The 27,844-nt window shown below is 36.3% G+C and overlaps 2 protein-coding genes across 2 annotated transcripts; both read left to right on the top strand.

Moving 5' to 3' along the window:
- Positions 1-10,225: 10,225 nt before the first annotated feature.
- On the top strand, positions 10,226-13,774 carry LOC145689377 (uncharacterized). Its single transcript, XM_081763531.1, has one exon. It carries the CDS (start codon positions 10,226-10,228, stop codon positions 13,772-13,774), a length of 3,549 nt encoding a protein of 1,182 aa, XP_081619657.1.
- A 39-nt stretch (positions 13,775-13,813) lies between these two features.
- On the top strand, positions 13,814-15,355 carry LOC145689376 (uncharacterized). Its single transcript, XM_081763530.1, has one exon. The coding sequence runs from the start codon at positions 13,814-13,816 to the stop codon at positions 15,353-15,355; it is 1,542 nt and encodes a 513-aa protein (XP_081619656.1).
- The last annotated feature ends 12,489 nt before the right edge of the window (positions 15,356-27,844 follow it).

Genomic DNA, 27,844 nt, shown 5'->3' with positions numbered 1-27,844 from the left:
TTCATGCAGACCTTTTCCTTTTCATGAATCAAGACTTGGCAACAATGAGAGTTTAAGCTAGTAATAATTTAAAGTATCAAAATATACTTCAACATACCAGGAATAAGTACAAATTGATAAATTTATTATCTTTCAGGTGTAAGGATGAGAAGATTACAATATTCCAAAAGGTTTTTAAAAATTGCTTAATATTTTGGGAATATTTAATAGAAGCAGCGGGGTGCGCAAAATTTAATCAAAGGGGATTCAAGCAGTCAATCTTATATCATTTTCAAGACATGTATATAGGGGCTATAGGGGCTATAGCTCCCCCTTGACGTTCAGATATACACTGGATAAGATGGGCTTCAATCCTGCTTTACACTAGATAAAATGGCAAACTATGGTTTAGCCCCTTCCTTGATCGTATCCTGGATCCGCCACTATATATATATATATATATATATATATACACCGGGTGTTCAAAAAGTAACTATGCAGTGCCATGTTGTGTGCTAAGTGATGACTGATATCTGATATGATTGTCAATTAGCAATACAACATTTTCCATTGTTTAACATATTTGAACCATTTTGAACCCTATTTGACCAGGTATTTGTATTTGTTCACAGGTCCGGTTTGATTGAAGACCAACACCTTGTATGACATCATTATGATCCAGGTGATGAACTGCATAGTTACTTTCTGAATACGCTATATATATACAGGATGGACCATTTATCTCCTTGTTACTTTCAAACTAATGGTCAAAAAATGTTGAAATTTTGTACCATGTAAACATCGGCAGGGGGTATATCCTGCGGTATAATCAGGTTAACAGTGTTGCTATCCTAAAATGAAGTTATATTTTATCAAGTGGCATTACGTTAGGTTATCACATATTTCAAATCTATATATTAAGCAAGAACTTCCAATGTTACATTTATTATTCAACATTGCAAATTAAGCACGCTAAAATATCACAAACATCCTAATTTTGGTGGCCTATATATCAGTAATAACCCAAATATGACAGATGGGGCATTGTACATCCAAAATACTTCAGTGTCTAATACTATTGTCATCAAATGTCGGATTTCAAGTGAATACGAGTAAAGTTACAATAAATACAAAATTTGACTTTTTTTTTTTCAAAAGCCTGTGTTTTGGAAAATGCTTAGATAAGTACCTCATTAAATTGCATAGATGGTTTTCAATAGATGTGAAGATCAGAATGCCAAGGGTGCCAATTCTCTATAACTTTGGGGGAGGGGAGAAATTCAGATGTGTGTTTGGTTGCAGAAGGCATATATGAAAATTTTAAAACAAATTAAATTCACATTATGCCAAATATTCTATATTCATAAATACAATGCGGGGTCCCACATGAGCATTGGGAGGCTCGGCCCCCGGCTTCCCCAGGATCGGCGCCCTTGCAGAATGCTGTTTAGAGCAATTTGATATATCAAATCGTTCCGGGTATATGGTGAGAAACGAATAGCTTGCAATACTGCTTTGTAATTATGCATTCTGAAAACTTATTGTACAGTAATTATTACCTGACCAGGACAGCAGGGCTGCTGCTGTTGTGTTTACATCAGTTTCTTCACAAGCGCGGTAAACAAGGGAGCGGAGAGTTTCATTCTGCAGTGTACCCAACGGTTTTTAAAAGTGGCAGTTTGGATGTTGTGCATAGCCTAATCTCTTTCCGCTTAATAAAGAACACCGTAAGTTATGTAGTTGTAGTGAACCATTCCTGCAGTAATGCAGATGTATTTGAATAGTGATATATGAATAGAAATTACCAGTTTAAGAACAACATAGTAGAATTGACAATTCAGTGAGCTTCTATCGTGTACTAAGCAGATTGTATAAAAATTGATTACGTTTTATTCGATTTCATTATAAAACAGGAATAGCCTGTAAAACGCTGCTCGCTAGTTTGTTCGCAAGTTAATATGGAGGGTATATTTTTTTGTTGTAGTTGTTTTTTGCTTGTTACTTAAGATGTTCTGCAAATAACTTCAATAACTTTTGAAACTGTTTGTCTTAACTTGAACCAAGGGCGGATACAGGCTGAATGTTTGGGGGGTGGTCGTTCGTAGTCAAATCAAGGTAAGAGTATACTGCAAAAAAAAAAAAAAAAAAAGTAAAACAACTTTAGAAAAGGAGATGTAGCTATTGTCTGCAAATTTCTAGAACAGAAATGGTCACCTGAGATTTCGAAGGTGGACATTTTTTTGAGCAAGAACGCCAATGTAAGTAATTTCTTGCAATTTATTGCTTTATTTGACTTCTGCAACGTAGAACAAAAAAAGTAAGGCCTACCTGTTTTAGGTTTTATTTTACATTTATAATACAAAGGTGAAAATTATTACGTTTTATTTTTAAAATAAAAGTATGCTATTCTGGGGTGGGTACAATTGCCCCGATCGCCTCGCCCCCTAGATCTGTCCCTGACTTGAGCATATTATGCGTGAAGTGGTTTATTACGAACAGGACAAAAAGAACCTTGATAGATTGATTACAAGTAATCCAGTTAGAAACACTGACGCTTGCATTTTAGTTCCAAAACCGGCCGCCCGCACTTGTTCGCTGAGAAAAAGTACTGTAATGCTATAAAAGCAAAGTAAACAAAAAAAAAAAAAAAAGTTTTAAAAATTCCAACAAATACGTCGTTTTAAACAATATATCAAATTTACCACTTTTTCATATCTCCGGAATGGTTTCAGATATTAAATTGCTATAAACGGCATTATGATCTTTATATGTATTGGAAATCACATACGTGATCCAATTTGATCTTATCTAAGCATTTTTTAAAATAAAATAAAGTTCTTTGAAAAAGTGAGGTTTTCAATTCCTTGTAAGTTTGTTTCTACTTTTTCGAAATATGTTATGTGATGACCGTAGGTAATTAAGGTAATTTGGATTTGGTAATTTGACATTAAGCTAATTTGAATGTGCGTTACCCCGACCGCCTCACTTGCGTTAGTACTGTTGTAGAATCTTACAAAATTAGGTTGGTTCTCAATGCTTGTGATACTGTATCGTCTTTAGTTTGTCACACTACATAACAAGTGTGGTATTTCATGATTTTGTTTTACAAGCAAATTTGACATGTGAAAAAGCTTGATGTAGTGCTATTTGAAAAAATACAACTTTATGTTGAGTTGGCAACACTGTTAACCTTTTGGTATCACAGAGTATACCATATACCAAACAATTTCTCTTAGCTGATATTTGCACACTATAAACTTTCAGCGTTTTGTCCATTAGTTTGAAAGTTACATGGACGTATCAAGATAAATGGTCCGCCCTATATATATATATATATATATATATATATATATATATATATATATATATATATATATAATTCGTAGAATTTTTATATTGCTGAACAAAGGTACTTCAAACAACGCATTACGAACCATTCAAAACAAGCATAATTACTGAAAATAAATTTAATTACTGAATATTTGCTGAAATTAACCTTTAGTTATATTTATTTACTTATTTATTTAATGTATGTTAACAATATAAGCAAATTTGATGTGTGTGTTTCGATTCAGAGCTTACGAGCTCCTACATTATATTACGTAGATAATATATGTCACTAATAGGGTATATGTGTCACTGTTAAAAGTACAAAATGTCACTGTTAGAAGCAAGTATGTTATAAATAGAGGATCTGCCCATATGTATCTTCATCCTATTAAATCGGTGAAGCCAAAAAGCAACCGAGCATCGGCACGTCTGATTGGATATTCTCGTTTCTACCATCGTCTGATTGGCTACTTTCGTTTACGCCATGGTTGTTCGCTCAAAACATTGCGATCCTATTGTTCGGAGTGGGCAGAGTAGCGGTGGCGAAACTGTGACGTATGGCTTCAAGATTTTGTTGTAAGGGCACATCCTCTATTTTATAAGATCCTTGGTTAGAAGTATATGTATCACCGTCAGAAGAAGAAGCAATAGGTACCATCTGCTAGTTAACAGTTCCACACCTACACTACATAAGTAAATAAACAATTTGTTCCAGCAGCATTTTTTTTTTCACACTCGACCCTAGGCATAGGAACTTGTAAGTATGTTTTGGTAATGTGAATAAGATTGTGATGGATATCACTGTTAGTGTATTTGTTAAATTCATGGAAAATAATTAATTGTTGTGCTGTTGGCTTCAGCTTAAGAATAAATGCATCAAATAATTAAAATACGTATTTTTTAGAATGCAATAATTGAAGGTTATTACTATTTTCAACGTTCATAATAGTATGTGCTGTTTTCGAAAGTACTCTGTGCCAACTTCGTGCCACTGCCAACACTCTCCCCCTTTTTGTAACCCTGAACTACGTTCTCTGAGATTAACTATAGCCCCAGAACTAAACATTTATTCCTGATTGCTTGCAGTTTGCCATTGTTCAAACCTTCTGGTGTATGTATCATGTATTATGGTAATAGAAGAAAATTGTCACTTTGTTGAAATTGAAGAAGAAAATTCAAGAAGCAGCTGAGGTTAAATTTATATCATGGGGTCAAGGTGGAACAAAACGAGCCCTGCGGGGCTTCTAACCAGTTCCTACTACTCGTACTCCTATTACTACTACTTCTTCTTCTCTTCTCCCTCCTCCTACTACTACTTATAGTATGGATTCATATAACAAAACTGAACGCGTAACGTAAGTAAATAATTTTTTTGAGTATTATTTTCATCTTATTTTAATGGAAAAGGTGTTATGAAATAATAAAAAAATTCTGGGGCTGGGTTTGAACCCACGCCAATAGCGATTATTATTACCAGCCCGTTGTACTAGCACGCTCGGCGCCATGAGGAGTGACAGTACCAGGCGTTTGATTTCTGTTATATGTGTGCTACATGACGAGAAACGGATACCTTCAACCAATCAGAACCGCCTATTTAGCTCCTATGGCTAGGGTCGAGCGTAATTAAAAATATGCGTTCCAGAATGGTAAAAGCTCTCATTTACAACTGGCAACCAAATACATTCTTTTAAAGCACCATTTAAATTAGTTTTAGCATTAGTGCTGTATCGCCCGAACCAATTTGAAAATCGAAAAAAAGTACGAAAATATACTGCATTTGGTTAGAAAAAAATTGTAGGTGGCGTACTTGAAAAGGTAGGTTACTTGCGTAATTCCTGTAGTTTTTGAACTTAATGTACAGCAGACGTATAACTGAAAACGCACGTTTTATAATACTTCCCATGTAAGTGTTAAAAAATATACGTCCTTTCCGTACAAAACAATATAGGCGGTCAGGATCTCACATACAAATGGGCGTGTATAGAAATATATATATAACATATAGCTGAGGAATGTAACATAAGTATATGCATGTGCTATACGGAAAACTGTTAGGCGTCAGACATCCTGCAACCGCATGATGTAACATCTAAGGGCAGAGCGTATGTAGCATATGGATAACATATGCTCCATACTGATTTCTGTAGTAAGCAAGAGGATTCCGTATATTTGTACAATATACCGCTGTTCGGAGAACGGATTTTTTTGAGTGTATATTAAGTTACATTAGATTACGTTACATTAAACGTGCAGTATTACTATACGGATCCATAGTATAAGTAATAGTAGTAGTAGTAGTAGTAGTAGGAATGGGTTAGAAGCTCCGCAGGGGTTGGTTGGATTCTGTTCTCGACATGAAATGAGCAAATTAAAAACTTGCACAAATTTTTCTGTACATTTTACAATTTATGAATCCATATATTAAAACAAGTGTACCCCTCCACGAAATAGTCCATCCGCTTTCACATACAGTGCCGTTTACAACGTCAAAAACAACTAACAATATACAACCACTTTCTTAACTTTTACTATTCTCCTTACCTGACCTTCACTCATTTTTCCTCATAGACTTAAATAAATTCTCCAATTGACCCGGTAAATTTCCTAAAATTAGTCCGGCGATACAGCACTCAACCATTAGTTTTTCTCGATTTTATCACAAACTATGCGTGAGAACTCAACTTCAAGTATGTCATAACAAGCAATTATTATTTCTTGAATCGTGATATTAATCATTAACCATATTGTGTACTATCTTGCTAGCTTCATGATGAAGAATTTGGTTACGACATGCTCGAGAATAAGTTTTATGTTAACAGGTGGCGTGGTTATGAACTTCTGAGGGCTGTAATTCAAAAACAATGCAACCAACGTAGGGAGTGTGGTTTAAAACATGACACTCGAAGTCATACCTGTTCGATTGAAAAATGTATGTTTCAAACCTCTGCAAGATGTGTGCGAGGAATTCTCCAAAGGAACTTAGGGATTCCCTATAACCTGGCAAGTAATCCCTATGTTCCTTTGGGTAATCCCTCGCACACATCTTGCGGAGGTTTGAAACATACATGTTTCAATCGAGCAGGTATGACTTCGAGTGTCATGTTCTAAACCGCACTCTCTACGTTGCGTTGTTTTTGAATTACAGCCCTCTGAAGTTCATTTTCCCACACTTTCGGCACCTTATATCGCCGAAACTATTCCTCACTGACCAAAGTTCCAGAGGACTTTTTTGCTAGTTTCAGTGTCGGAATCACCTCCCGAAGTTTTACAAATAGTTTCTTACCACCCTATATATATATATATATATATATATATATATATATATATATATATATATATATATATATATATATATATATATATATATATATATATATGTGTGTGTGTGTGTGTGTGTGTGTGTGTGTGTGTTTTCTGCGTTATATTTGATTTGATTAAAACAACCCCAGGGATCCTTGAATCTCAGTCTCGAAAGACTGGGAGAACCTAGAGTATAGAATGTTATTATTTTAATTGGCAACATAGCAATACCACAATAATTGGTAACAGAGCAAACTCAGAAACTACATAACCATTTCAAAGCAAAACTTGGGATATTGATCTTGATAATACTGATATATAAATAACAAAGCTTACAGTTGCTCTTATCTGCACAATGCTTTTCAATGAGTTATCAGTACAGTATTGTAGCTTACCAAATTAAATTTCTGTTACTTACTACCACTGAAAATATTTAAGCTTTAATTTACACTCCTTATAAGAAAATAGAAATTCCAGGAAGATTTACATAAATCTTTAATATATACTTGTGTAAATTATCTTGTTGTATTTGCTGATATCATTTTAAGCATTATATTAATTATTTCTGAAGTATGTTTGTTTAGAAAAAATATAAAATTGCATTTGCATATACAGATGGTAATAAACACAATGGAAACTTCCGTAGTTTGCAACAAGTAAGATGTGTGAGGTATTAACACTGAGGATACGTGTCGACACCTGGCTGCTGTTAGTGGTGTGTTAGGTGATCGTCTGTAATACGTCAGGAGAGAGAAGGCAGATGTATATTGAAGTGGGTAGACTATGGTAATACAAAATAGGAAACGTTTCTGAGTTTGAAAGACACCGAATTGTGAGTTGGCGCTTTGTTGGCGCAAGTGTACCTAAGGCAGCCAAGTGTGATGACGACCTCGCCCGTGACACGTGACGAAACAACATCGGCAAAGACTAATAGAGGACATAAGAGAAGCTTCAGTAACAAAGTTCATCAAGCATTGAAGATTGTTACCAAGGACCACAAGACGAGTGTGACAAAAATGACTGCAGAGCTCCATCAGCACCTGGTATCAGTGGCGTATGCAAAAGGGATCGGGATTTTAACCTCCCTGAGTAAGAAGATACACAGCAATAAAATTTACTATCTCTACCTGAAATTATATGAACGGTGGAGTTTGAATCCCTTTCAACGAACTTCTGCACATATTACTGCCTGGTACACCCTATTGAGACGATCACAGTATACCAGGCACATTCCCAACCACTTATCACCACCGACAACTCTTTAGGGCGAGGAAAAGGTGGTTGGACCATGCGTAGAAAACCACCAATGATTGGAAATACGTAATATGGTCTGACGAGTAGTTTTATTACTTTATTTTCAACAGGCTTTATAAGTGGAGGACACTCAAAGAATCTTACGCTCCGAACCGTCTCTCTACTGTGAAACAAAGTGGTTTCTTTGTGATGCTGTCAGGGACAATTTCTGTGATTATGCTCACAGAACGCATTGCTGTCGATGATTAAGAGGCATTTTATGTAACTACTGTATGTAAGTTTTCAGACATTGTTTCCAGCCAATGACGCAATTTTCCAAGATAACAGCACGCCAATTTACATTAAGCTGTTGAAGTATGGTTTAATAAACATCAGAATGAACTACTGCATCTGGCTCACTCAATACGCAGACTTTAATAGCTGTGGTAAGTTCCGGAGCTCAAAGTTCGGGGACATCCTTCTCCATCCTTGTTGAAAGAACAGAGTGCTCCACTGCATAAGGATGGTAGGTACAAAATGTCTTTGGTAACCGTTCTACGACGAATTCGAGTTGTTCTACAGACTAACGATGATAACATCCCCCGTATTGAACAGGTAAGTTGCAATTTGTATAATCATAATTCTTCAAATTCTTTGCTTGAAAAACTTTACGTTGCAGCATTACCACCATACCCTTTTCCCTTAAAACCACTTTTAAGGACATAAAGCTACTACAAGGCAAGGGTGAGTATTTATAACTGAAAAAAGAGAAGAAAATAGATTTATATCAAAAATAAATAAGAAAATTTTCAAATACAGTATATGTCTGAAGGACAATCGTAGACAGAAAACTACTTTTATGACTGTGATGTTAGATATTTAAATACGAAAATAAATACGGCAATCACTTTAATAAAGGAGAAAAGAAAACTTATTTAAAAAGAATGGCTAGACATTTTTATGAGACAGATTCATAAGCTACATTAATGAGCTAACCCATTTAATGAACTTGCTTTATTTGTTTAGTCTTTCATCTAACTTCAAGGATTTTTTTCTCGTTTTTGACATATTGTCCTTTTTTAGCATCGTAAATGCCGCAGTATATCTTGATATGGCGATGGTGCTGTCATCTGAGAGCTTAAGCTGGAAATGATAATGAATTAAAATGTATCGCTTGCCTGGATTTCTCTGTAGGACAAACGAGAGTAAATAAAGTAGTCGGAATAATTCCAAGTTTTAATATACACATTTTACAGAAGATATATCTCTATCTTCAAAGGATTACAATGTAAGAGAAAGAGGTTAATGTGAAAAGACTCTTTATTACTGTACATTAGGAGGAGCAGCAAGAAATGGATTACAATGGAGCTAAAATCAGTCTTTGTTGCACGATACAACTGCCATATTTTAAAACAAACCTTGACATATATTTTATACAAGATTTCTACTAGCTAGGAACTTCACCCCTAAACTTCCGCATTTGTTCGCCTTACGGCCTTGCACTTTTCATATCCCTAACATATCTAATCTTAAGGATTTCAAGATATGGACATCTTGTTTTTATCCCCCCCCCCCACTCTTTTTCCTCCATGCATTTTTCTTCCCTTCTAAAGAAAATTTTAAAGAAAAATGCTGAAACACGTCTTTAAATATTTTAAATTAGAATTCTAAATACCAAATTTCATGTCATTAAGAGGTTCTAAGATATGAGCCTGTTGAGTGTGTTTCTTTTCTTTTACAAAATATTTAGTCTGAACAGCTATAACGTAAGAGAATAGATGCCAGGCTGTGGTCAGTGTCCTTGGCTCCCTTCGCTCTCGGAGGGTGGCCTTTTTCTCCCCCTTTTTGTAGAAAGTGAACATGAGCCGCCAAGAAGAGCAGTGTGTGTGTGTTTTTTAGACAGTCGAAACGTGTGTGTGGATGTGTCTTGTGTCGAACTATTGTGGTGCAATAAAAAGATTCATTGAAAACTTCACATACAGTACATACCTGTGTCCACTAGTGTATATTAAATATTTTGTTAATTAAATTAGCTATATTTTAACCAGGTTACGATTCATTCCTCTAAACAAACAACAAGTAGCGAGGCGCAGGGAAGGTTTAGTAAATAATGGGAAATGCTTTCGTGCATGCATCCCGAACATTTGGTCCTCCGGGCCGGATTTTGCTCTTACAAAAAATCGTAGACTTTAAAGGCAGAGCAATATTTTGAACTGTGTGTATATATGTGTACTGTCTTTTTAGTAGTGTTTCGAAGAAGAAAGAAAAGTGAAATTGTAAAGAACACCAGTGTAATTTGTGCAACCGCTGAACTGCCTGTGTCTCGTTCACCGCCCCCCCCCCTCCGTTGTTTGTTTAGCCGTGCAGTGAAAAGTGACCAACGATGGAACAATTAGTTGCTTCCAAAACTTTCACCAAACGCGAAATAACGCGTTTGGAGAATAAAATAAACAGTGAGTCGTTCAATAAAGCTTTAGTGGACACTTACATAGAGAAGGCAAATCAACTAGCAGATGACTGTAAAAAACTTGTGTTAGATCTTACAAGAACTTGTGATCAAGAGACATTTGATACGTACGACAAAGAAATAGAAACAATGCAAGACAGAGTGGACGAATTAATTGATAAATTGGTGGTAATGAAGCAATCAGAAAGTGTTTCATCAACATCAAATGAAAACGTAACCTGTTCAAAAGTGAGTGAAGTGCGATTACCGAAGTTGGAATTACCAACATTTGATGGTTCTTTAAAAGATTGGCTGTTGTTTCGGGATCTTTTCGTGGCATCCGTGGACAGTAATGCATTATTGAGTGGAGCGCAAAAGCTTCAATATTTGAAGGCATCTTTGCGTGGCGAAGCGGCAATACTTGTGCAATTATTGTCGGTGACCGATCAAAATTACACAGAGGCGTGGGAAATAATCAATGCTCGGTACCAGAATAAACGCGAACTCGTAAATGATACAATAAAAAGACTGATTCGTCAACCGTGTGCAGTAGCCGATTCACCATCTTCTCTAAGACAGCTTGTGGATACAACTAATGAATGTGTGCGAGTTCTGAAAGTGTTCGACATTCCTGTGGAGCATTGGGATGCTATACTAGTGTACCACATAACTGAAAAACTGGATAGTGATTCACGAGAACAACGGGAGCTATCAATTAACTCAAACGAACTTCCAACTTTCGCAGACTTATCGCAGTTTTTCAACCAGAGATCGCGCGCACTCGCGGCTTCCGCGACAAGTAAATCAAATAAACCTCAGACTCATAAATCGGCAAGTTCATCCGGAAAGAGCAGGACAGTGGCGTATCATGCTTCGGCAGATGTGACATGTGTGAAGTGTGGACTGCAGCACGCGCTGCATAAATGCAAGGATTTCGTTCAAATGTCAGTAGACGACAGACATTCCTTTGTAAAAGGTAAGCTTTTGTGCTTCAATTGCCTAAAAGGAACACATAAACTTGCTCAGTGTACATCAGGTGGGTGTCATCGCTATAGAAAGCTGCATCATACGTTACTACATTTTGACAGGAAGCCCGAAGGTAATTCTTCCTCTCAGTGCGCTCAAGATGTGTCTTCCCACGTAGCAGCTGATGGGGGAACAATGACAACTGTTCTTCCTCAAGTGTTGCTGTCCACAGCAGTGGTAAAGGTTAGAAACAACAGAAGACAATTTCAATCTTTTCGAGCATTACTTGACTGTGCATCAGAGGTAAGTTTTGTATCTGAACGGTGTGCTCAAGCGCTGGGACTCCCAAGACGTAGTGCAAATATAACTATTTCGGGAATAGCTTTCAGTAGTGCATGCAATGCACGTGCAGTTGTAGATCTTGCTTCTAAGTCAAGATACAATAACGATGAATATTCAACAATAGCAGTGGTAGTGAGAAAAGTGACCGGAGATATGCCCAGACAGGCTCTCACTAGGGCTAATGAGTGGGTCCATATCAAGGATTTAGATCTGGCTGATCCGGAGTTCTACCAAACAAGTGGTGTGGACATACTACTCGGTGCGGACGTGTTTCCATTACTCGTCCAAGGAGGCAAACGCATGGGCCCTCAAGGTGCACCCATCGCATTGGAAACGGCACTGGGTTGGGTGTTATCGGGGAAAGTGAATTGCAGTGGTTCATCGGCAGTGTCCGCATTTCATGTGTGCTGTGATCTAGATGTCTCATTGAGGCGATTGTGGGAGATCGAAGAAGTACCGTTTGTGCGTCCCTTAACAGTAGAAGAAAGGGAATGTGAAGAACATTTTGCAGTGACGCATCGAAGAGTTAATGGTCGATATGAAGTTAGCTTACCGTTTAAGACCAATCACTCTGACCTTGGCTATTCTCGTGATATAGCAGTAAAACGACTCCATCAACAAGAGAGAAAGTTTGTACGGTGGCCTGGCTATCAGGAACAATATTGCAGGTTTATGGCAGAATATTTAGAACTCGGTCACATGGAACCTATTTCACCAAGTGAAGACAGTGTGTCCCCAACAACAAGTTGCTACCTTCCTCACCATGGCGTTTTAAAGGAGAGTAGCACAACTACTAAACTGCGTGTAGTGTTCGATGCTAGTGCAAAAACCACGACAGGTGTGTCACTGAATGAAACGCTCATGGTCGGTCCAAGATTGCAAGAGGATCTCACGTCTATTATACTGCGTTTCCGAACTCACCCGGTGGCCCTATGTGCAGACGCAAAAATGATGTTCAGGCAAATTCGCGTGAAGCAAGAAGACGCAAACTTTCAACGCATTGTGTGGAGATCGGATCCGAAACAACCTATTCAAGACTACAGGTTGCTGACAGTCACATATGGGACCGCATGTGCACCATTCCTAGCAACAAAATGTCTCCAGCAGCTGGCCGTCGACGAAGGACACAACTTCCCGTTAGCATCACCAGTTGTGCTTAACGATTTCTTCATGGATGATTGTCTGACTGGGAGTAACTCGGTGACAGAAGCAATTCATCTGCATTCACAACTAGTACAACTGTTAGAAAAGGGAGGGTTTGAATTGCGCAAGTGGGCGAGTAATGAACCAAGTGTTTTAGAGTCCATTCCAAGTCATTTAAGAGAAACAAACGCGATAGATCCTTGGGACGATAATGATGCTATCAAGGCATTAGGAGTGCAGTGGTGTCCGTCTGAAGATACATTCTGTTTCAAAATCATCGTACCAAAGACTCGTCATAGTGTTACGAAGAGACAGTTATTGTCTGACTTGTCCAAACTATTTGATCCATTGGGGTGGCTAGCTCCTACTACCATAAAGGCCAAACTCCTCATGCAGAAGATCTGGAAGCTGGGAATTGGCTGGGATGATCCTCTTCCAAGCAACATCATCGAACAATGGCATGACTATTGCGATGAACTTCCACTGCTGCAGGAAGTGAGAATCCGAAGATGTGCCATTCCACACGATACAAGGGAAGTCCATCTCGTTGGGTTCTGTGACGCGTCAGAGGCTGCGTATGCTGCTGTAGTGTATGTGAGATGTGTGCGAAATGACGGAAGCATTGCAGTGAACATGCTAAGTGCAAAAACAAAGGTGGCCCCTATCAAAAGACAAACACTACCACGTCTTGAACTATGTGCCGCAGTGCTCCTGGTGAAAGTATTAGACTTTGTGTCTCAATCCCTTAAAGTCGAAATAGTCAGCACGAGTGCCTATTCTGATTCGACGGTAGCCCTTGCTTGGATTGCGTCATGCCCAAGTAGATGGAAGACATTCGTGGCAAATCGAGTAAGTGAAGTGCAACAACGAAGTAACATCAAGTGGTATCACGTGGACAGTGAGACCAATCCTGCAGACTGTGCGAGTCGTGGTGTTAGACCGTCCGAGCTGATCAATCATCGATTGTGGTGGACGGGCCCAGAGTGGTTAGCAGCAGAATCAATGCCAGCTGTAGAGGTTAACGATGAAATCTGAGATGCAGTGATTGTTGAACAAAAGACGTCGGTTGCTACAATGCACGCCAAGGCAGATATTAGCCTTCTTTCAAACTACTCTTCGATAGCAAGATTAAAGCGTGTGACAGCTTGGTGCAAACGATTTATAAATAATTCTAGGAGTAAACCTGATACAAGGCTACATGGACCCTTGACGGCGAGTGAGTTAAAGAAAGCATTGTTTTGTTGGATTCGGTTGGTACAAGAGGAGGAATTTTGTCTAGAGCTGAAATGTCTTAAGGAAAACGGTGACGTACCAGCACAAAGTAAAGTATTGTGTCTGCATCCATTCATAGACAATAAAGATCTGCTTAGGGTAGGAGGAAGGCTGCAAAGGGCACAATTAGACTTTGACGAGAAGCATCCTATTCTACTACCACGGAAACATAGTTTAACCGAACTCATTGTGCGTGACGAACATGTAAAAAATTTGCATGCTGGTCCACAGCTACTTCTGTCAGTTCTTCGACAGAAGTACTGGATACTAAGAGGAAGAGATGTAGTGCGCCAGATTGTGAGACAGTGTATAACCTGCCAGAGATTCTCTCGAGCTAATACAACTCAGCTCATGGGCCAATTGCCCGCTGGGCGTGTAACTCCAAGTAGGCCGTTTAACCAGTGTGGGGTAGATTACACTGGTCCAGTGTTGTTGAAGAACACAAAGGGGAGGTCTGCCAAGACATATAAGGGATACATTGCATTGTTTGTATGCTTCAGTACAAAGGCCGTGCATATTGAACTAGTGACCGAAGCATCTACTTCAGCCTTTCTCGCTGCGCTTAAACGTTTCGTGGCACGTAGAGGGAAGCCAAGTGACATATACAGTGACTGCGGAACAAACTTTGTAGGTGCAAACCGAGAGCTGAAGGATCTTTTGACAATAGTGACACCGACAGGAGTTTCAAATTCAACGAGTGATTATTTGAGCCCACTTGGAATCCAGTGGCATTTCAACCCTCCAGCCTCACCTCATTTTTGGGGATTGTGGGAATCTAACATCAAGTCGATGAAGTATCATCTGAAACGTATTTTGAAGAACGCTGTGCTCACATACGAAGAGATGATAACTGTACTAGTTCAGGTGGAAGGATGTCTCAACTCGCGGCCACTAACTCCCATGTCAGCTAATCCTAGTGATCTTAGAGCCCTCACACCCGGTCATTTTTTAACTGGTGACGCATTGTTAGCTCCACCACAAGCGGATTTCATATGTACAAAGGTGAATCGTCTCACAAGATGGCAACTGACTCAACAACTAACGCAGCACTTTTGGAGACGGTGGTCTTCCGAGTATTTGTCGCAACTTCAACGGAGACCAAAATGGTGCAAAGAAACTGCCAACTTCAAACCAAATGACATGGCGATCCTTCGCGAGAGCAACCAACCCCCGCAACTGTGGAAACTTGGCAGGATCGTTGAGATTCACCCAGGAAAAGATGGTCTCGTGCGTACGGTGACAGTGAAAACATCTGACGGACTCTACAAGAGGCCGATCGTGAAGTTGTCCCTATTGCCTTTCGACGAAAGGAAGACATCAACAGTTCAATCTGAAGACAAGTAATTGATCATTTAGTATGTTTATTCTAACATTTATTTGCGTAGTATTGTAACTTTAGTATTTTTATTTCATCTATTGTCAATATTAAGATCTTCGATACTGGGATTTGTGTTGAAATATGGATATTTCAAGGTGGACGGCGTATGTTGAGTGTATTTCTTTTCTTTTACAAAATATTTAGTCTGAACAGCTATAACGTAAGAGAATAGATGCCAGGCTATGGTCAGTGTCCTTGGCTCCCTTCGCTCTCGGAGGGTGGCCTTTTTCTCCCCCTTTTTGTAGAAAGTGAACATGAGCCGCCACGAAGAGCAGTGTGTGTGTGTTTTTTAAACAGTCGAAACGTGTGTATGGATGTGTCTTGTGTCGAACTATTGTGGTGCAATAAAAAGATTCATTGAAAACTTCACATACAGTACATACCTGTGTCCACTAGTGTATATTAAATATTTTGTTAATTAAATTAGCTATATTTTAACCAGGTTACGATTCATTCCTCTAAACAAACAACAAGTAGCGAGGCGCAGGGAAGGTTTAGTAAATAATGGGAAATGCTTTCGTGCATGCATCCCGAACAGAGCCTATTATAATATTTGTAATTCTCATTCCTTTTTCCTTCTTACTCCACTTTCTTCCCTTCTAGATCAAATATCCAAAAACGCTGAAACACTTGTCTAATTATTTTAAATGAAAAGTCTATATACCAAATTTCATGTGTCTAACCTTCAGAGATTCCGAAATATGACATTTTAAGATAATAATTGCTACTCTTATCTTTCCACCATACTGGTCGAATTTGAAAAAATCCTTTCTTACACAGAGAAAAATCTGTTCTCCGGACAGCGATACATTGTAAATATATAGGCCTATGGTATCCTCTTGCTTACTATAGAAATCAGTACGGAGCATACGTTATCCGTATGCTACATAGGCACTGCCCTTAGATGTTACATCATGCCGTTGCAGGATGTCTGACATCTAACAGTTTTCCGTATATCACATGCATATACTTATGTTACCTTCGTCAGCTATATGTTATATACGTCCATTTGTATGTGAGATCCTGACCGCCTACATTGCTTCATACGGAAAGTACGTATAGATGGAACACTTATACAGAAAGTATTATGAAACATGCGTTTTCAGTTATACGCCTGCTGTACGTTACAGGAATACACATGTAACCTATCTTTTTAAGTACGTCACCTACATTTTTTTCTCAGTGTACATAACATATTTGAAGATTCTAGCTGAAGTGGTTTGGCCTGGGTATTGATCAATCAGTCAGTGAGTCAATCAGCCAGGTCTTCTTCTTTTATATTGTATATATAGAGATTCATAATATTTGAATATAATTTCATAGCTGCGTTAAATACTTGTTCTGTTGGTCTGAATATAGGATTTCTTTTCATTTATGCCAGTGATGACCGATATTTAACGCATTGCGGGCCAACTTGGAAGGACCACTTTTCTTTCCTCTGAGGTGACAATTCGCTAAATTTGCGAAATTCACTGAAGCTTTGTTGTATGTTGTGTATCTTGCTTCATGTTTTATTCGTCTAGACTATGTAAATATAACACGCGTTATCAAGCAAAATAATAATAATAATAATAATAATAATAATAATAATAATAATAATAATAATAATAATAATAATAATAATAATAATAATAATAATAATAATAATAATAATTAATGATAAAAACTGTCTGTCGACAGATTTTCACATAGAAAGGAGTCACCTGTATCCACCAAATTCTGTACGTAGGTACTCTTCACCAGTTCTAATCACATACGAAGCCATTTTTTTTTCGATTTTTGGCTCGAGGGGAGAATTGGCTTGGAGAACGGTCAAATTTTACGCACTTTTCTGGCCGTTTCTAACTACACATTGCCTATATGCAACCAACATGCATATGTGTTAACGCGGGCTTACATACCAAGATAGGATAAAAATTGTGTTTTTTGTTATTCATTTGGGTCATTCCTTACTTTCTGATATTTATATAGCCTTAACCATATTCTCCCCGTAAGAGGAACGGGCATTTCAGCTAGTAATACAGAAACTGAAAGCAGATTTCTAAATATACAAGCAATGCATAAATTATTTTGAGATTTAAAAAGTATATTACACTTACATACAGTATAGTCATATATTACAAAAAGAAGTTAGAAATTAATTAAACGCATTTAATTATAGCTCTTCTAGTATTCAATATTTAAAGTATGTCTGTCATATCTGCACCATACACTATTTTCTTTTTTAATACTGTAATGCTAGGAGCCGCTTAGAAGTGTGGAGGATGATACTTACGTCTTCCTCAAGATCGATTTCATAATTTGAGTTCGAGATGGAGATCGGTTAAGATAAAAAAAAAGATCAGAAAATGTAATGTTTTTCTATACGGCCAGCACATTGGGGGAACGCTTAAAAATTTAAACTGTCGATTTCCTCGATTTATTTTTACCCTGAAAATCTTTACCCCCTTGTCCGATTCTGGTTGCTTCAAAGATTAAGTCAAAATCTTACAATATAAATTGATATCATTGCGTGTTATCTCTTAGAAGACACACTCAGTTTGGGCAAGATAACTTTATTTTAGAAAATTTGAAGATGGAGGGTGTAATTTTCCAAGGAAATTATGGCTTTCTTGTCGGTTTCCGGTTGCTTTAAAGATAAAATCTGATGTTACGATATTAACTAATATGATTATACATTATCACTTAGAAAACTAATTCATTTTATCTTCCTCTACTTTCTGAAAATGTTACTCTCTGACTACTTCTGGTTCCTTCAAAAATAGGGTCAGGTGTTATATTATTGATTAATATCATTTACTATTATATTTTATGGGTCGAAGTCAATTTGGGCTCTTGTGCTTTCTATCCAATGATTTGATGGGGGGGGGGGGTAAGAAATTCATATGAAACTCTTACTGCCAATGTCGATTTCTGAATACTTCAAAGACAAATGAAATGTTGCAATACTAAATAATATTATATATTGTCTCTTACAAGAAGCACTCACTTTGGCTCCGCATTCTTTCAATCTGAAAACATAACCTCTCTCGGCTTCTGATTACTCCAGAGATGAGATCAAGTGTTCCGATATTAACTGTCATTTAATACTACATGTTGGAAGACGCTCCCTGGCTTTCTGCAACCAAAATTACAAATCTCTTAAGCAAAGCTGTACAACATTCCAAGATAGACCAACAGGTTTCCCCTCTATAATTAGGATTTTACTATTACCTGAATTCATGACAATTGATGTTTTCATTGTGCCATAATTTCCTTATTTCTGGCTACTACCAGCTAAAAATGTGTTCAGATTCGTGTTACGCACAAGATAGGAAAATAAAGTTTCCTCGTCTCGTCTCGTAAACTTTGGAAAAAGAAGTCTCGTCTCGTCTCAATTCTCGAAAAATTATTTCTCGTCTCATGTCAATTCTTGGAAAGGATTCTTCGTTTTCGTCTTCTTTTATAGTCATATATAAAATTTACACTCTGATATTTTCTTAACTTAAATTTAGGAGTTATTAAGAATTCTTCCACGAGATGTCCGCGATGGGTGCGATACAGCAACATTTAAATCATATTTCTTATTGAGGCATATTGCGTAACGATTTGCATATCTTTAAACACTGATAAATGCTCTGATTATGTTCATACAATTATTTTATCCATATATATATATATATATATATATATATATATATATATATATATATTGCTATGGATCATGTAACACCACTAAAACTATTTGAGATCTTGGGTGAACTACTGTTCACTCGAGATTCGAAAAATTTCTTGGCTCGTCTCGGCACGAATTTGAATGTACCTCTTGTCTCGTTTTCGAGACAAAACGACAAATTTCTCGTCTCATGGGCACACTAGTCGGAAGGTATTCCTTGAAAGTTATGCCGAAACTCACATGCATATTATAGGTTATTTATTGCAATAATGAAAGCTTCACACACAAATGAGGCATGTGTTGCATTTAGTCGTATTAAGGGGGGATGTTCATGTTTGGGGTTAAAATTTTCGATTTTTGAAAAGTATCATTTCAAAATCTACGGTCTTTCAAGCTTCATTGCGGTAAGTTTCATGTTCGTACGGTATCAGGTTTCCTTCGAGAAGTGCAAATTATTGTGTATTTCCGTTGTATTTTCAGGCTTAAATGTATCTGCTTACAGGTTTGAAGTTTATTTCAGATTGTTTGATCATCCCACTCTTCTGTAATTACGTAGTAAATATTAACAACCTTCCACCGTCGTGCCTAGATTGCATGGGGATGAATGATAATTGACGGTCGAAGATCGCTGCTACTCACCATCTAGAATGAGTAGGTCGAGGATGACAAAAGGAAACCACATTAAATTGACTTTCAATTAAATCTGTGTATTTTCATAAATATCGTGTATTACTGTAACTGTTTGTAGACTGTGTATAAACGCCAGATCACATATCTTTAAGCATCTAAGAAGTTAACCACGAATAACTCGAACATAGCTGAGATACACGTACCTTTGAGTAAATGGTGCCTGGAACTGATGTCGAAGTTCTGGATAATACAGATCTCGCTGCCAATAGTCTGTAGTGGCTGACAATTGTTAAACCATAATCCACTTTAATGGTTTACTGGAAACTATTAGATCTCCTGATCTAATCGTAGAATGGAATCACAGCTAAACGACAACTGTGATACACTTATCCGTGGTTCTCAATGATAGCTCGTCTAATCGTAATCTCTTCCATCTGATCCCAATCCTTTAGGACCATGAGTTTTTATACTCGGATTCCAGACATCCTGGAATTCATGTTGTCGATTTTCTGTATATCTCAGCTATTGGTAAAACATTGGTTTCACCCGAATTACATCGTGATCAAATTCTCAGACCAACAAATTTCTGCAAACTCAACGATCATGCCACAGTCAAAAGTGTGTCAATGTTATAGTATTACAACTTGATGACAATACATTCCTGAACCAAAACATTACAAATTACAAATCACAATAGCATACGAACTGACGACTTAGCGTCTAGCCGTAGCAAAACATAACATTCATCACATATACAAAACATTGATGTAAACACATAAACACACACACGTGTTTACATTCTATGACAACATTTAGTTTCTTTATTTTAACATAACATTCAATAATTAACTATGCTTCCTTTCCCAAAATAATATATTCATAAATAATATCAATCGTATGTATCAACATGCCCTTCCTTCAAAATGAGGGAACTCCGTTCTCGAATCAATTTCTTCCCTGAAATTGACTATAACAATAATTGCGTATATTTATCCATCACCCTGTATATATATCTTTATATTCATTTAACTATTTATCACATTTAAAAACAAATTTTTAAAACATCATTTATTTACATTCATTGTTGTTCTTTAAAAAAATACTTGTCAAGAGTCCTCATAAAAGTATCGGCTCCTGCCATCTGTTGAGTTATATACATAACTACTTGTAATTGTCTAGCATTTCCTGTGCTCGGAACTGCACATACATATACTTTCTTGTTCTCGTTCTTGGAAACTTTCCGCTGCATTCAGTCGCAAAGTCCAAACCAGTGTTTGTTATCTCTGCACTTGTTTCACTAGTATCAGTGTCCATATCACTGATGCTTCCAATGAATATAATACACTTTATTATACCCTATTTGTCTTGTTATAGTACACTAATATACTTAAAAACAACGTCTCTTGTCGTTGCAAGATTTTCGACACACAAATAAAATTTGAAAAATATTAATCACTTCACTAATGGTAAGTTTCTTATCCGTAGAGTTAGCAACTCTGATTCACTTCCTTCCGTAAAATGTTGTATCAGCAACGTTTTTGACACTGACATTGAAAACGTTCCACGTCTCATTCTATTTGCCGCGTCGCTTCGATAGTTCAAGTTGACTATGAAGACGTGCTCCGCACTTTTCGTTAAAATTTTGGAAAATTGTTCACAGGATTACCACATCGCAGGGTCTTACGTATATTTTTCCGCTTTTCGAGTTTGTGGGTGAAAGTCTATCCGTGTTTTCCGTCTCGAAATTGGATAATTCCGTGACTTTTAGTGCATCCCTCTTAGTTTTGGCGCAGTGGAACCTCTTGTGTATACCAACAGTGTCTGAGTTATTTTGTGATACTTCTGTATGCTTGTGATTGTGATCTGCATTATTTTTAGTGCTAATTGTGTGCTTTTCAGTGTGATTTTTATCTACTTCTCCATAGATTGGAAATAATCCGCAGTTATCTATGTTACTAATATCATCCTTTTTATTTACGAATCGAATATACCTTTTTATTTTCTACACTTCCTTCCTGTTCTTTCTTTCTATTAAATCTACGTAATTTAATAACTAAATATATTATAATTATAGACGTCGCTAGTACTAATACTGTTAAAGATGTTAATGCAATAGTAAGTACCATAAACTTCTTCTCCATATTGCCTGTAAATATAAATAACTAAGTGTGAAATCCCGTTTTTATTTATCTTATAAACTAATATTGCTAAATCTCGGTCTATGATTCTCTTCTGTAAAAAATATTACATACTTTTCGCATAGGCCTAGTCTTAATGTTCAAAAATCGTTCATTATTCTCTATAAAATGCATAATCGATGCATATTCTAAATAATGACTAGTGTTCTAATAGTTATGTAACCTATTCGGATACAAAAATGCTATCCTCGTTACATTTTCCCTCGTTTGACGCTGTCTTTGTCATCATTTTTTTTAAAAGTCTTAAAGCCCTACATTTTCGTGCATATTTATGCTCTTAAATACACTTTACTACTAGTTTTAACGTTGTCTGTAGGTACTATTATCTTTAGTGTTGTTTAATCTATCTTTCTTCAACATTCCAACATTCTATGTACTTAGAAAACATTCATAAAGCATCAAAATCATTGTGAGTGAGAGAAACTCGTCGTCCGTAGGTGTGGCCTGTTGCTATACGGCGGCCATGTTCTTGGAAGCTCCGCCCCCTAGCAACGGGTCCTCTCGCACGCGGGAGAAGCGAACGCATCTCATGCGAGCGCAAGGATTCAGCCGTCCAGCAAGTAGTAGCTTGTAGTAGACTGAAACGCTACAAAACTGAATCTTGTATCCAAATGAATATTGAAGATATTCATGAACTGAATACTTTAACTTATTATTATACAAATAATCCATATGCCAATTGATCATTCTATAATAATAATAAATCAATAATTTTCCTCTCATTTTTAAAAAAACTTGAATTTAGAAAATGAATTTTGACAAAAATAATGTGTTTACATACAACTTAATGATGATTATAGACATGATGCATTATGATTGTATTCTATTCTTGACTATTTCTCGTCTAGTATCTATGATCTTCTTACTTTTCTATTCAAACCATTTACTTCTTTTAACGACTTTTTCATACTTTTTAATACTTTTTACGACTTTTTATTCTTAATTCGTAAGCTTACTGAACTAGTTTATATCACTAGCATCTACATTATCTATTATTTATCTATTTGTCTAGCTTTACTAATAGACAATTCTTTCTATTTTTCTTCTTTTCGCTTTTGTTTTCCATAGCTTGGAGCTACTGATTTCACTAATATTAATGTTGTTATTTAACCTAGCTATTATCTATTTACACGCTTGTATCTATTTTCATCTATGATGATCTATTAACTATGCTTATTTTCTATTGCTTCTTTTTCTACCAAAACAAAGAGTTTTGCCGTATTAGTACTGCGTAACCATTTTTATTCAACCACTTAATCGTTTCACCAAATCAAATAGACCAATCCTAGTTTTATCTAGGATGACATAACAAAGGCTTTTCAACTCACAACTACCTCATGCTGTAGGTAAGTATCTCTACCTATTACCAATTGTTTTAAATGTTAATCCGATATTCCTTTTCAGGTCTTTATTACAACTTAGATTTTTTTCAAATAAACTCCATTCTTCTTCATATCCAAAAATGTAAAACTTTTTTTTTCATAACCCAAGGCACATACAATATTGATTTACATACTATGCTTACTTCATTATTAGTTGTTGATGATTATTATTATTATGATTATTATTATGATTATTATTATTATTATTATTATTATTATTATTATTATTATTATTATTGATTTTGAATTTTATACTTCCGTATTGCTCTGTAAAGCTTACAATACAGTACTAATAACAATATTGTCGTCAAAATTAATGATATTATTACTCCAAATATTACATATATGATATAATTTGTTTTTAGATGTAGTTCTGGGATTGACGTATCGACTTTCAATTTTAACAATTTTTCGGTTAAACTATTTAACTCTTGCGTATGCAAGGTGAAATTTGCTTGTCTCTCAGTCCAATTACCGATCAATTTAATATGTTTATTCTGAATTTGAATTATCCGCTTGGTTGGAATGACCAGCTCTCCTATTATTATGTTATCAAATTTATCATAGTTTATGAAATTTGATTTAGATTTAGTTTGATCAAGTTTTGTTGATGTAACTTCTTGATGTACACCCACTTTTGTCATGTACGCTTCCTTTTCAACAGAAGAATGCATCACACCAGCGTGTGTATATCTGAATATCACATTCCCCAAAAATTTCTCAGAATTTTGCTGGCATCCTTCCAAAGAATTATTTAAAATGATATTATTCAAACATTTTGATTCACGATCCATAGTTATGCTTTCACAAAAATATAGAAAACTTTTAAATTCGCATTTACTTTTATCTAAAGAATGAAATTTACCTTCCGCCAAATAAACTGCTTCCGGTAATTCATAAAATATTCTGGTATTATTTATTAAGTAGCCCATTGATATTACGTCATACATTATTGAAATACTAGTATCATATATTATCGGAGTTTTTATTATTAAATCAACATTATTTTCTTCGTCTTGTGTTTTCGCCGATAATGCAAGTTGCAATTTGTCTATCTTCTTCTCTAACTCCGCGATCTGTGTAAAACTCTGCGGCTCTTGTTTGATTTTATTCTCTTCCTTATTCTTCCTTACGACTACGTGATCTGACTCAGATCCACTTTCGTCATCTTCTACTTGCTCCCTAATCTTTTTAACAAGATCTTTAATCGTGACTTTACCGGATTCTTTTTTCACGCTTTTTGCAATCTTACATTTATTCTTTTCTATCTTTTGTAAATCCTCAACGAATTTGTCTAGGCTAGAATATGCTATCGTTCCTACTTTTTTCATATAATATGGATGTAATCCTCCAACTATGATACCTATTTTCTTAATGTCAGTCATGTTGGAATCTAACCGTTCACAAAGAACGAGCATGTCATATACGTAATTTATGACGGCCTCGTCTTCATGCTGCAAACGCTCCTTAATTTTATCTTCGATGTCTATCGTCACATTGGATTTGGTAAACTCTTCCACGATTTCTGACTGCAAATCCTTATATTGTATTTCTGCCGTATTTTTCCGTTTCAGGAACAATTTAATCCATTGCCTCCCTACTCCTTTGAAAATATTAGGCAACAATTCCTTTCTTTTGCTTTCGGCGATACCCGCCATTTGACAAGCATCGTCGAATTCATCGAAGAAAGAAACGATATCACTATTGTTCTTCAGATCGAATTTAGGTAGTTTGTTAATATCTGCATAAAACGTAATGTTAGACGCCATTTTAAAATTCTTATTGGTACTATTTGTTAAATTCGGATCTAGATTTATAATTGATGGAAAATCTTCCGATACGGATTTAGTTACCGGACTAGTTGGGAAATTGAAAACTGGTTCCCTACTTAAAATAATTTTAGGACCCGCGACTTTGTCCTGACTACAAGAAGTATTTCGTCGTTCCGGTGTCCTCACACCAAATAAATTATGCACCTCAATATTAATTCCCTTACTCGCTTTCTGTGCTCTCGTTAACACAGTATTTTCATTCATTTATCACTATACTTAATTCAACTTTGATTACGAAGTGAGGCTGGGTGGTGAGGGTTAACGTAATTACTTAATCTACTTGAGTCAATGCCTTAGTCATTCGAGATCCGAACCAAATCTCGTATTCAATTGGTGAACGTCAATACTACAAAATCTTATCATACTAAATTACTTAAACTATAAATCTTTAAACCGAACTTAAACCATAACCACATTAAAACCTATTCTAAAAACTAAAATTATTCCGTTGCGGGATTTGAACCATAGCTACTCATCACCATAACAATGGTGTAAGCCACACGAGTACACACCTACCGGGCTCGAACCGACAGTATCTCCACCATACGGTGGAAGCCACACTAGGACCGTTACTAAACCAGCAAATCTCCACCATACGGTGGCAATATAATCATATGACAAACTAGTTCCGCCTGGAATCGAACCCTAAGCATACTCCACCATAACAATGGTGGGAACTACACTTAGCACTATTCGGGAATCGAACCACAGCTATCTCCACCATAACAACCTTCCACCGTCGTGCCTAGATTGCATGGGGATGAATGATAATTGACGGTTGAAGATCGCTGCTACTCACCATCTAGAATGAGTAGGTCGAGGATGACAAAAGGAAACCACATTAAATTGACTTTCAATTAAATCTGTGTATTTTCATAAATATCGTGTATTACTGTAACTGTTTGTAGACTGTGTATAAACGCCAGATCACATATCTTTAAGCATCTAAGAAGTTAACCACGAATAACTCGAACATAGCTGAGATACACGTACCTTTGAGTAAATGGTGCCTGGAACTGATGTCGAAGTTCTGGATAATACAGATCTCGCTGCCAATAGTCTGTAGTGGCTGACAATTGTTAAACCATAATCCACTTTAATGGTTTACTGGAAACTATTAGATCTCCTGATCTAATCGTAGAATGGAATCACAGCTAAACGACAACTGTGATACACTTATCCGTGGTTCTCAATGATAGCTCGTCTAATCGTAATCTCTTCCATCTGATCCCAATCCTTTAGGACCATGAGTTTTTATACTCGGATTCCAGACATCCTGGAATTCATGTTGTCGATTTTCTGTATATCTCAGCTATTGGTAAAACATTGGTTTCACCCGAATTACATCGTGATCAAATTCTCAGACCAACAAATTTCTGCAAACTCAACGATCATGCCACAGTCAAAAGTGTGTCAATGTTATAGTATTACAACTTGATGACAATACATTCCTGAACCAAAACATTACAAATTACAAATCACAATAGCATACGAACTGACGACTTAGCGTCTAGCCGTAGCAAAACATAACATTCATCACATATACAAAACATTGATGTAAACACATAAACACACACACGTGTTTACATTCTATGACAACATTTAGTTTCTTTATTTTAACATAACATTCAATAATTAACTATGCTTCCTTTCCCAAAATAATATATTCATAAATAATATCAATCGTATGTATCAACAATATATTTTTGCTGTGTCGTTCCTAAAAGAATACACACATCATTTTGTTTACTCTTCTTTACTATTCTGTTTTCACAGTTCTTTGTTTTCCTTATTAGTCTGGGTTAGTAAACTTAGTGCAAAAGAAATTTATAACTTACAGGTATATTATGAAAAAAGTTGGCAACCTTCAGGAGATGAAGAAAGCAGTGTAGGCAACTTTGTTCCATAAATATTCAACTGCCGAGAAACAAACACATATGCTTTGTCCCAAAGGAGAAAATCCCTAGTGTGGGTAATATAAGAGATCTCAAGCAACTGGAGAATATTATGAACATAAGCATTCACTGCCTGCTGCAGTGATCAATGCATCAAACCTTCTACTGAGCTCTTGTGGATACAACCCTTTTGGGAAAATGTTTCCATGGGAAACACATAACCCCAATGAAAATTTCAATGCACTGATATGGCAACAATGCCAAAAATCTACATTTACGGGTTCTAAAATCGTACAAATTGCAATGTATGATGCTGTTCTGTGTTTTAATAATGGCTGCGAAGCAAATATGGAGAAGATGAGAATTTCAAGTCGTGAATACGCCTCCAAACTACTACGATACATGGATAGGAAGCAAATAACTAAATCGGAGTTGGCAAATCTGTTGCTTACCTAGGAATCAAAAATGAAGAAAGGAAGGTGTACGAAGGATGAAGAAAACACAGCCGAACACGAAAAATATAGCTATGGTGCTTTCTGAATGTTATGATCCGCCTTATTGATGAAAACCCATTGTAAATTTTAGTTTTAATTTCTCAAAGTTGCATTTTTGGACATACATGTAGCCTACTATTTTCTCACAAACTTCTAATGCTAAAGTACCCAAATTTTGCACAAATCTTACTTATATATACCTCTATATACTGAACTAGAACTATAGTACAGTTCCTTCATTTCTTTCTATTACTCTTTGGTGAATATAAAAAAATCACATTATTAAAAATTCTTCGCAATTTAAAAAAAAAATAATTACTGGCTTTGTATGCAACCTAGAAAAATAATCCTAGTTCGGTAGCATTACCA

The sequence above is a fragment of the Thermobia domestica genome, chromosome 7, assembly GCF_964235325.1.
Source record: "Thermobia domestica chromosome 7, izTheDome1.hap1.1, whole genome shotgun sequence".
Classification (NCBI taxonomy): domain Eukaryota; kingdom Metazoa; phylum Arthropoda; class Insecta; order Zygentoma; family Lepismatidae; genus Thermobia; species Thermobia domestica.
Note: the sequence above shows the minus strand (reverse complement) of the source record. Positions and strands in the feature narration are given on the sequence as shown.